Below are 12,607 nucleotides of genomic sequence, written 5' to 3'. Positions count from 1 at the left end.
ACATAGTACATGTGAAGGTCACAGGACAATTTACAGGAATCTCTTTTCTTTTCCACCATACAGTTTTTGGGGATTGAACTCATATTTTTATGTTTGCAGCAGTTGCCTTAACACACTGAATTAAGCTTTCACTGGCCTTGTAAATAAACATTTTAATAAACTCTCTCCCCAAAGAATTCTAACAGTCCCATTCTCTATGTCATTAAGATAAACAAAGCTTGATAGATATCCATTCCTTACCAACATGTAATCTTTCAAAATAATTTATGGAATTTAAGCTGTTTTGTTTTTAAACCACAATTCCTGAATAATTGTAGGGTAAGAAATGGCTGCCAGTCACTTCGCTACTCCTCAAACCTTGGAGTTCTACTGAATGCCAAGCCTCCCATTGCCTTCACGGCAACTTTCACATGGCATTTATTATTATCAATTGTCAGAGTAATCACTGAGAACACAGTTTCAAACTAACAGGAGAGAATTGAAGTAGAAAAATGTGCACATTCTCAGTACACAACTCATCAGTTGCCATGTTCTGCCATGAACAACCAATATCAATCCCCCTATTCCTCCTAAAAGTTAGTATCTCATAATGGTCATTTACATTAATGGGATGTCCAGTGACATCTTGACACCCAGTTTGGGAATGACAGATGAATGTCCACAACACCAGCTTCAGATATGGCAGCTTGAGATCTATCCTCAAATCACTCATAATAGTGTCACATGAGTTAGAAGTTTGTAGTATGTGTGTTTTCACTTAATAAGGTCATGAGGATAGTATCTATTCACAAATTTTTAAATGCAATTAAATGTTTTTATGCAAAGCCCTTTAAATCATTCCTGACACAGGGCAGGCTTTATGTGAACAAATTCTAAGAATGCATTTCTACCTTAGTAATGGCCTCCTTTCTCAAAAAAAAACTAATTTGTCAGATGTTGTAAGAGAATTTTTCTTGTGAAGGGAAGTTGTCAATGCAAAGAGTAGCAAATAAAGAATGAATAAGGAAAGCTCTGTTGTCATAGATGAACATGACATTGAAAGTATGAGACATGAAAGTAAGGAACTGTGGGACCCCAACCAAGATACTTCAGGTGTTTTGCCATTCAATTGGATACTTCTAGAATCCTACTAAAGAAGAACACACAGTAAGAGCATGGAAAATTTGCTTCTGAAAAGAAAAACCTACAGAAAATTCAGAGAGGACATGTAGAAATTAAGACATTATGTGGGGCACCTTACATGTAATAAGATACATTTTCATTTATGCACAGTGATACAAAACAGTTACCTGTAAAACTGGTTGAGATGCTGAAACACCAAATTTGGCTCATTCCTTTAGACAGGTGTCTATGAGTTATTCAACACAATGTGATGATAGAAAATTATACTATTACTTTGTACAGCAGTAACCCCACACCAGGAAGGCTGAGACCACATACACTATGAAGTGGAGTTTCCCAGACCCATGAGCCACTGAGTCTATTATGTGTGGACAAGTATTTTTGTCATAGGAGACATAGTGGAATAAGGAATGCTGACATACAGAGGTCTCCTCAAAGGGAAGCATGATACCCTAGATGCTCTCCTGCACTCTTGTCTCCTCCTGCAGTCTGACATCCCTAAGTTGTCCCCAAGCAACTGCATATGGTGGTTCATGTATTTGTTGGAATTTTGCTCTAGGCATCAAGTTCTAGAACATCCTCATTAAAACCTATTCATCTATCCCATAGGCAAGGTCTGGATTAATGATCTTACAGTAAAGCATAGAGAAGTTAAAAGCCAGAGCAGGACAGTAGAATCCTGGCCCTAGGGCCCAGGACCAGAGAAAGAAACACAGCCTGAGTTTGGGACCTAAGCCAGAGAACTGAACCAAGGAAACATGCCCTGACTCTGAAACCAGTACCAAAGAAACACTCTTGGACCCTAGAATCAGAGTCAGTGAATGAAATGTGCCGTGGCCTTAAAATAAGGGTCAAAAAGCTAAATAAGAACAGTGAAAGAAACACAGTTTGGCTCAGATCAGAGCCATCTTTGCCCCTGGCCAACTGACTTGTGAAACCAACCAATCACAGAGCAGGACAGTAGAATCCTGACCCTAGGGCACAGGATCAGGGAAAGAAACACAGCCTGCATTTGGGACCTAAGCCAAAGAAATGAACATTTTATCCCCAAACCCAGAACCAAGGAAATATGCCCTGATTCTGAAACTAGTGCCAAAATAACATTCTTGGTCCCTAGAATCAGAGTCAGTGAAAGAAATGTACCCTGGTCTTAGAGGTAGTGTAAAAGAGCCAAGAAAGGCCAATGAAGTAAACACAGTTTGGCCCTGAAATCAATGCCATCTCTGTCCCTACCCCACAAAACTGACCTATCCCTGGGCAGAAAAAAAAACTAACCAATCACAGTTGACTCCACCCCTAGGACATCCTATATAAACCACCCTGCCTGGTCAGTTGTGAGCTGTTCTCTCTATCCTGGTAGAGGCAGCTACTCTACTGGACTCTTTCCCAAATAAATCTCTTTCTCAAATCAGTTTGGGGTGTGAAGATCTTCATTGAACCTTTCTGGGATTTCACATAGTGGATTGAGCAAGTGGGAGCCAAACAGAAGATCCTTACTGAGACATCCCTCAGTGGACAAAGCAAGAGAGAGCTGAAAAGTAACAGTTTTCTCTGAGCAGGAGGAGATTGCTACATTTGTGCATTTTCTTAGGTCAGAGAAGCAGAACTCTGCTAGAAAGCCCCCTTACGTGGGGGCTGAGCCTAGCTCAACTGTAGTGGCTCTCCAAAAGAGGAACAGGATTGCTATATTCTGCAGGGAGACCATGCCAGATCACATCAGGTATAGCCTGACTTTCCCAGTCATGATACCCTGAATTTCCTGAACAGTCAGGATACCATTTCCTGCTGAAGGAGTTCCAGGCCCAACTTTCCCGAGAAGCTAGAAAAACTTTCCTCCAGGGCTGAACTATCTCCTAGCAGTTCCAGCCTACAGAGCTGTGCTAAACAGCTGCAGGTGTCTGGGACATCTTCAGGGCAGAGCTGTTGTTCTGAGCAGCTCAAGGTGTCCAGGATCCCTCACCCTCCAAGGCTGAACTTTCTCCTTGCTGTTCAGCCATGAGAGCTGTCCTAAGCAGCTCAAGGTGTTGCATGATTCCTCAGGTAGTCAGGAAACTTTTCCAGAGTTGCAAAACTCATGTTTTGATGCCAAAATCTGCAACCAAACCCAGAGTTGTTGCAAATCAATTTACTTATAATCTGTATGGCATTAAGATTGCTTTGTAAACTTACTGAGTTATCCATTAGTTTTTTCATATTTATTTTAAATAGAAGTAAATCTGGATGTCCATTTATTATTAGTGGACTGAAATTCATGTGGTAAATTAGTAGATTCCAAAGAAAGAATCCTTTTGTTTAAGTTCTCATTACCACTTTGCAAAGTCTGTACCAGTTCCATTGATGTCTCATATTTGGTGTTATTATTAAACCCACCTTTTAATAATATGATATCAATTACCATACTAATGACCATTATTGAAAAAAAAGCTATATGCCACAGGAAGATTGTATATGTCTTGTAAAATTTCATTCATAGTGTAAACAAAGAAATTTTTAAATTCCTGAATGGTTATATTATCTGTCATGCTGTAAGAAATACTTAAAATTTGTAAAGTAACAAAAAATAATAATTTATTTATTAGTCAGCTTAAAGTGTGAAATGATCAAGTTATTTACCTCAGAGAGGATCCTCAAGAGATTATCCTAAGTGTCCAGATGTTCAAGGTATAATTAATGAGGTAGGGCAAATAGCTGATTCATGAGATGATTTTTGGGTGTTCAGTCAGCAAGTGTCACAGGTGTAGAGCTGAAGTTCCTGAAGCTCTGCTCCAAAGGTGTTGACATATAGGCTTAAGCAGCTACATGGAACAGTTTTTTAAAAGTAACCACCTGTTGGTGATCTCTTGTCACAACAGGCCCTGGCTGTCTCACCTGCTGCACACTAGGGCATACCTCAGACTATGAAAGGGTGTGCAGTTATTTGCCAGTCTCTGGGACTATGGAACTTGCAGACATGTAGCAGGTGCATGGGCTGCCTCACACAGGGGTCAGAGGTGGTTGGGTCTGTTAGACCCCATGGCCATCGTCTGAGCAATGCAGAGTGGGTAGGCAGGTGAGTGAACCAGTGAGTGCAGCTGGTGCTCTGCCTCAATCGCTGACTCAAGACTCAGCAGACCACTGGTCTGGAGAGTGCCTAAAGTGCTGGTTCTGGGCAGCATGCAGATGTGCATGAGTAACCCCAGTAAGGATCTGTTCCCAAGCCACACTGACTCAAGAGAGGGGCACATGGCTCTGTGAAAGGTCACTTAGACAGGTGCAGCTAGCCCTGAACTGGAGGACACAGCCTTGGGTTAGAAAGTGCTGTGGCATGTGTATGAAAGAGCAGGGATTTCTGGTTTCCTGCCAATAACAGCCCCCCAGACATTACCCATCTCTGAACACTCATTATCATACAGGCTCAACCATGTATGAGCTGTAGAGTTAACTGCTGCCAAAGATCTCAAAGTGGCCCTGGGCTTGGAATCTGTGTGACACAGAAAAGACCAACGGAAGTCCTAACCCACACATAGCCAGTAGGCTAAAGGCAATTGAGCCATTCTCTCCTTAATGAGCCTTACTGCAAATTAGAGTCCTCGTAAGATGGTATCCAAAAAGCAAGTGGAACTTGAGTTTTATAAATTTTATAACTTTCAAAGCCAATCGAAATGTATATAACTAGTGAATTAAATTTATCATGCCCAATAGAATGAAAGAGTAATTAACTGTGGTAGCTACTTTTGCTGCCAGGGTCTCCATTATGCTAGCTGTAGTAACCAATTATGAAATGGCAATCCCAGAAACAGTAGCAGCAGTGGCCACCACTGCTATAAAAGCAACAATGGCAGCAGCAATGTCAAATTCTCTTCTGAAATGTGTGAGCATCATCTGTGACTAACTGCCATGGTCCACTGGCATAGACACAACTCCAGGAACAGGAACCACCAAGGCCCATTTTTCTTGATCCCAGCATTACTTAAGCTGGCAGCCCTGCAAAAGAACAACTAAGAACCATAAAGAAAAAGACAGACAGCACACAAGGAGCAGAACTAATGGTCTCATAATGGCTACATTCAGGCTCACAAATTTTAAGGTATCTTCAAAAGAAGCTAGATGAATTTCAGGAGGCCAATAAATGTTGCACAGAGCCACTCCCAAAAAGGTAGGTACTGCACCAGCTTAAAAAGTGTTGCAAAAAGGAAAAGGCTTAGTTGGCATGCTACTGTTAACAAATGGAGGTCAGTGACCTTCAGGGTTATCCTTAATCTCCAAGGTGTCTGGGTGGCACGTTCTCAAACATACTTGAAAAAGCAGTTACCATACATTACCTTCTGGAGAATCTAACTGCATGGCTAGAGATCCTAGGCTTACATTAATGCTTGCCAAGGCTGGCTGTATTGGGCTTTCAATCCCCATTGGCATCAGAAGGTGAGAGTTTTTCACAAAAGCCCAATAGGTCTCTACCATGTTGGGATTCAGCAACAGCCACAGGATGCACACAGTGCTCAGGAACCCAAAGAGGAACCTCATTGTCCTGAGGAAAGACACAAACAGAATCCTGGGCATGCACCTACACTGAATTGAGTCCCCTCAAGTGCCAGTAGAAAGATCTTTCTATTGCACCAGTGGATGATTTGCAACAGGAGCCCTCCAGTGCTTATCTGCAGTGGATACTCCAGCAGAATCCACCAATAAAAATTTTAAATATATAAAACAAGGGAAAGAATAGAATGTGGAAAGGAGAGATGAGCCTCTAGCTCCCCCATTTTACTTTAGCAAAATATGTTTCTAAGGTATCATGGCAGTGTTCTACTATAGCCTGTCCTTGAGGATTATAAGGAATACCAGTCTTATTAACAATAGAAAAATCTTGGCAGAATTTTGAAAATCCCATACTGCTATAGGCAGGACCATTATCAGTCTTTATGCATTTTGGCACTCCCATATAAACAAAAGCATGAACACAATGATTCTTTACATCCTTAACCTTTCACCTGAATGGGCAGAGGCAAAAAATTAGAGAGGAATATGTATCAATAAACACATGAACATATTATAATTGTCCAAAGGAAGGCATGTGTGTGATGTCCATCTGCCACACATGATTAGGTAAAAGTCCTCAGGGGATTAACTCCTAAATGAGGAACAGGTAAAATTCAGCACAAATAGGACATGATTTAACTATCTGGATGGCTTAATCCTGGGTTATGCTCATATGATGAGGAAGTGATCCAGCATTAAGATGATAACATTGATGCAACTGAGTAGCCTTTTCAAAGGCAGAACAAATTAATGTGATAGTCATACAAGTAATTCCAGCAGCCCTTTGATTACCTTCACTTAGAGGCCCAGGCAATTGAGTATGAGCCCTAATATGGCCCACATAAAGGTTATATGAGCAGGACCATATGAGTCTTGCACTTGCAATAAACATTCATGAATGGGAGAAATGGATGGTATGTATGCTGTTTTTTCCAAAGGCATAATGACATGTGCCACATATTGGATATCAGTATAAATGTTTAGAAGCTAATCAGAAAACATCTGTAAAGCAAGCAACAGTGCCTGTACCTCCACCATCTGTGCAGAAGTGCCCAGGCCTTTTATTCTCTTCACTATGTTACCAGAAACCTCCAGAGCAAAACCATGTGAAGTGCCATTAGTAAATACTATAGGGGCCTGAGGAATAGGAGTCATCTGTAATATCTTGGGAAATATAACAGGATGTAATTTAAAAAAAAAATGACACACATCATTGGAGGGGTAGTGAGTATCAAACTGACCCTGTATGGAGCATGTCAATATGGCCCAGTCATTATCATTAGCTTGTAACCATGTTATTTGGGACTGGGTGTATGGGGTCTCCACAAAATCTGGCTCCTTACCAAAAGTTTGAACACTGATCTTGATTCCCTTAAATATAATCTGAGTGACAGCCTGAGGATAAGGAGTGGTAGTTCTCGCTGGAGAAACTGGGGAATGTACCCATAGAATAGGACCTGTATGGCAAGACATTCCAGTAGGTGAATGAGAAAAACGAAATATCTGTGACCTAAATAATGATAAGGAAAGTATACCTGTACCTTTCCTGGGGCTATTTGTAAATTAGTCAGGCTAAGAACCTCTTGTAATTTAGAAAAGGCATCAAAAACAAGTTTTTTTTTGTTTTGTTTTGTATTTTATCTTTAGCAGCCAATAAAATATCATTCATATTAGTCAATCACAATTAAATGTCAATGTTTAGAAATTGCCACACGGGCCTGCAAACCAGGCTGTGTTGCTCCCATGAGAAGCATGGTTTTATTTACAGCTGTAAGATCTTGTAATAGTCTCCATATTCCTGACTTCTTGTAGAGGCCAGTTGGGATCTCAGGATTCTTATGAAATTATAGATATATCCAGCACCAGAATCCAGTAATCTTTCAATCTCAATCCCGTATAATTTTATTTTTAATTTAGGCTGTTCATCATTGATAACTATTTGTCAAAACACCTTTTCTACTGTACTTCCAAAGCCTCCAGTTCTACATATAGGTGCCATTTTGCATTTAAAATATGAAAGCAATAATAATTGAGCAATTCTGTCACCAGGTTCTATTTCTATAGTCCTTTTTATATATGTCAATTAAAAAAGCATTAAATATAATTTCTATAGGATTTGAAGAGGTAACTTTAGGTAATACTCTTCTAGAGTATTTATAGAAAATCTTAAAAAGAGGATCCTTTTTTATAGATCCCAAGTAACATTAATGTATATTGCCAATTATTAACAATGTGGACCAAACAATTTACCTGTATTTTATTTACTGGAAAAATAATTTTGTAACCTCTTTATCAGTAAGAGATTATTTTTATGGGTTTATCTTAGCAACAACATTATTAATAAGCTAACAACCCAATCCATTTTAGGCGTTATATTTCTATAGACTTTTAAAGAATTTTTAGAAAGCAACTTAAAGAGCAGAGCCAAAATTTTCAGTAATGATCAACAGACAAGAGCACACCTAATATACAGTTCAAAATTATGAATCCTGTTCCTTTAGCTTATCTACCATGAGAATCAAAATTCATCTAAACATTTAAGAGAATCAAAAAAACAGAACACCCTTTATACAATGAATGATTAATATCCCTAGAAAGTCAAACAATATTGACTTAGCATTCCATGTCCTGACTGAAACCATTTTTCACCAGAAGTTGAGCCCATTTAAACTTTTCTTGCCTGTCCCTCTTTGAGCCTCTGTTCGCTTGTCTACCTGTGAGTCTGTTCCCCTCCTTGGCTTCATAGCTACACCTCCCGCCTGCACGTACCTGTTGGCCGCTGCTCCGGGTATATCGCCTTTGTCCACCACGCAGACCCACACACGTGCACTCCCGTTTATACTTCCTCTTACTCCCATGAAGGGATTACCTAATAATGAATTATTCCCACCATAAGGGAAAACAAAACAAAACAAACAAACAAAAACACAGAAAAGCATTTCCCTCCAAGGGATCCTAAACATTGAATTATTCCCACTCTGAGGGAAAAATAAAAAACATTTTAACTAAAATTAAGGCAACAGACAACAAAACTCCTAACCTCTGGATTTGCTTGCTAGTTCAGCCAGCAGCAGTGAGGCCTACCTGCCAACTCTTTGTAATTCAGATGCTGCCGCTCTGCACTGGAAGGCAGAATGAGCTCAGAGTTTTAGCTATCCTGAAATATTTATATTGGAAAGAGCTTTTTCTCCCTCCATTACCACTGGGAAGAGGCTTTTCTCTTTCCTTCATCCTTCCTCTACAGAGCCTTAAAAATCTTTAGGCTTAGTTTCAAAATTTTTCCCCCTTTTACAGGGAAAATCCTTTTTTCTTGATTAAAAATTTCTCCCTTTTCTAACAATAAATTTCCTTTCCTTCCCTCTTCTCTATTGGGAAGATTTCCTTTTTTATTTAAAATCTTTAGCTGTCTTGCCCTATCTTAACTGCGATGCCCTCCTAGTTCATCAGTCCAATTAACTGCCTGGGATCTAGCTGCACCCATACAATTCACCCTTATCTATTCTTTTCTTTAAATTGCTGGCCAGCCTTACCTTCGGGTGTCCATCAGCAAGCCCCTTCTTTCTTGGATATTGGTGGAACCTCCATTTGTAGCGACAGCGCCTGCGCTACCACCACCCATTCACCATGTCCGAGCAAGGGGCTGTGGATCAAAAAACAGAGACAAGAGACAGCGGGTCATTTGCCTCAGCAGAATGCCGAATGCCATTTATTGAAAGAGGGAGGAAACCTTAAATACAGGCTTACCTTAAGCACAATGGGAGAACCCCAGAGGGCAGAAGTTTGCTACTGATGTTCTACATTCTAGCATCTAAGCTAGATGCCTGAAATACAGGATACACAAACAAGGAACTTCCCTTAAGCATTCTCGAGGGTGGAAACTGGCAGAGAATTAGCATAGGGAGGACATCAAGGTCAAGGTCAGCAAACAAGGCAACAGCTACCCAAAACAGGGGGCCAGGGCCCTACAATGGGGATGGTCTACCCACACATGGGCACCAAGTATAACAATTAATCCACAGGAGTCTGCTTAATGGGTAAAGGAATTTATTAGGAAAGAAAACTCACTAAAAAGGATAAGAGAATCATTGCAAGGTCCTGAAAGGCTCAGGTACTGTCCTCCACTGCTATGGCTGCCTGAGTCTGTCCACACCATCCAAACCCAGGTGGGAGAGAAGAGTCTAGTTAGGTGCATCTCAACTCTTAAAGGAAGCCTGTGGTGATATTTTATTTGTGCTTTAATAAATAAAGCTTGCCAGGAGATCAGAGAGAAAAGCAAGCCATTGTAAGTAAACAAAGAAGCCAGGCAATGGTAGTACACACTTTTAATCCTAACACTTGGCAGACAGAGATCTGTCTGGATCTCTACGAGTTCAAGCCCACACTGGAAATAGAGCCAGGTGTGGTAGCACATACCTTAAATTCCAACACTAGTTTACCATGAAGGTCTGGAGGTTTGTACAGACAGACAGGAAGTGACAGAGCTGGGCAGGAAGAGAAAGTGATGTAGCTGGACACAGAGAGCAAATCAGATGGCAGAACAGCAAGACATATAGGCATGGATAGACAGGAAGTCACTCACATTTGGAAGCTGCAGAGTAGACGAGATAAGGTTAGCTGTGGCTTTTCTTATTTCCCTGATCTCTCAGATTTTCAGCCCTGTATCAGGCTTCATTTTTTTTTAAATTTAATAAGTCCATTTAGAAATTTGTCTACAGAAGCCCCCAGGCCATACCCCACGGACAGGTACTTTAAGGTCATAAGTAGGTAGAACAGGTATCTACTACAATGTGTGGAGAACATTGTGAAGTAAGAATGTAAAGGCAGTCTAGCCTATTTCTTTAGATTCTGATCAACTGAAACTAATGCTAAACATATAGCAACATTAAAATGAGGGTGAAAATCAATACTGTTTTTATATTTTCCAGATAATTGAAAAAGGATCATTGTTGATCTTTTTTTTCATTCTGGTAGTATGATAATAAAACAGGGTTACTGAGAATAATGTGACATTTTGAATCCCAGTTGTGCATAATTCAAGGATCTAAAATGGTGGATACTCACAATTTTCAAAAATTGACTAGGAATAGGCTTCCATGTTTGCTGACTTGATCCAATAAAAATAAATGTTGTAGAGTCTCGTAGAAATATAAACAGTAGAAAGAGGTTTTTGTTTTTAGGATTTATTACAAAACTGAGAATTTGAGGAAAAGTGAGAAAGTAAAGAAAACTGAATAAAGGAAACATTACCAGGAAGGGCAGGATATCAAATTCCCTTTGTGCAGTATTTTTTAGAAAAGTGGCAGAAACTTGAAAAGGGCTAAGCTAGTGTCTAAACATATTGAGTAATTCTCTTGACTATTTTATTCCAGTCCAAGGCAATCAATGGACAACATGTGCTATGCATGTTCCAAGGGTCAAAGCAGGGAAATGCTCACATGTTGCCAATACATTGGTCATCCTCATCTCTTTTTCTGTCTTCATTAGTTGTTGTCTATATTCTGACTTTTGGTTGCTGACTTGGCTATATTTTGGCTGCTGATTGCTAACCTTGGTTATATTCTGGCTGTTAGTTTCTTGAACAGGATTACTACATTTAGACTCTGCAGGTGTCTTGCTAAATATAGGTGTGTCAAGTGTTATCTATACAGAGATCTTTTCATTCTCATAGTGACCAAGAAGTAGCTGCTATATTTTTGGTAATCTGTCTATGAGAACTTCTTTTATCCCTTTCCTGAAATATTGACAGGTGCATTAGAAGCTATCCTTGTTTACAATTCTGTATATTATAGTTATCTGTATTAGAAGCAAAATATTAAGAAGACTATGGAATAAGCAGTAATGCTTAGCATGTGCTTCTCAAATGGGAAAGATCTTGTGGAAGTTTGCCAGGCAGCCCACTATCACTGGTCCTGCTGTTGAGAGATGTTTATCCCATATCAGGTCTTCTCGGCTGTGTCATACCCAGCTATAAGTGTCTTTGTCATCCAACCTTAGTGCTCCTGGATCCACTGTTCTAACCTTAAATTCCCCCCTATACCTGAACATACATGTATAGCAGTAGCATATGTGACTTGTCAAGTGCTTGTACTTTTCACTATAATCATATTTCCCTCACTGCTTACAGAGGTTTCTCCTCCAACAGTCTAAGGCAAATGCAGATTTCTCCTTTACTCTGAAATTTAATACAACTTTGAGTAGATTATCTAAAACTTTAATGCAATTTGCATGGATGCATATTTACCTCTCAAGTCTTAGTCATCAGTCCTTAAAATTGAGATGACTTTGTAAGCCTGCATGTACCTGGGTGATGATGGTGCTCTTAGACTTAGATCCCAAAGTCATCCTTGTGTGTACAATTACAATTATACATCCATACCAAAAAAGAATGCTGAATATTGCCCTTAAAGATATATTTGTCTTCACAGCCTTTCCAGTCAAGGCTATACCTGTCTGGGCTTCCTTCTCATCTGGAGTTCTTTCACGTCATGGGAGGCATGATGAGACTGCTTTTTTGAAGCTTCTGCTCTTCTCAGAGACCAAACATTAAAGACTCTCAAGTCCAGGAGTAGCTTACTTCCCTTTATCGGTTCCTCTAGAAAATCTTTTTCTTGGGTGTTTTAGTAGAATTGACAACATAATCAATTGTTTATTAATTTTCACAGTGTAATGGGAGATACTACACAGGAATTTAAAATGCATTCTTAAGTGTTCAAGGCATGAAAAGAGTTTCCAGTTTATTCAGAGAGGTACCAACACAGAACCACTGACGATTCATCCTGTAAGTTGCTATCACATCTACCATTTTTTATAACTCCTGTCTACAATATCTTAGCCTCTGGTGTGACATATCACATAGCATCTGACTATAACCTCAATTGTTTTTATCGATATTTCTACTTGTTCTCTGATTTTCAAACTCAATATCACAGTATGTAATTTTTATCTTAATTTTGTCTAAAATTTGAATACT

General features: G+C 39.6%; 1 protein-coding gene across 1 annotated transcript in view; it reads right to left on the bottom strand.

The window, feature by feature from the left end:
* Nucleotides 1–344: 344 nt before the first annotated feature.
* The window catches only part of LOC114681473 (MLV-related proviral Env polyprotein-like), a 29,393-nt gene continuing 17,130 nt past the window's right edge, over nt 345–12,607 (bottom strand). The window contains 1 exon segment of the mRNA XM_037211050.1: nt 345–464. Coding sequence (XP_037066945.1) covers nt 345–464 — 120 coding nt within the window.

Source organism: Peromyscus leucopus, chromosome 15 (assembly GCF_004664715.2).
Source record: "Peromyscus leucopus breed LL Stock chromosome 15, UCI_PerLeu_2.1, whole genome shotgun sequence".
Classification (NCBI taxonomy): Eukaryota; Metazoa; Chordata; class Mammalia; order Rodentia; family Cricetidae; genus Peromyscus; species Peromyscus leucopus.
The sequence above is the reverse complement of the archived record's forward strand: the minus strand, read 5'-3'. Positions and strand labels throughout refer to the sequence as shown.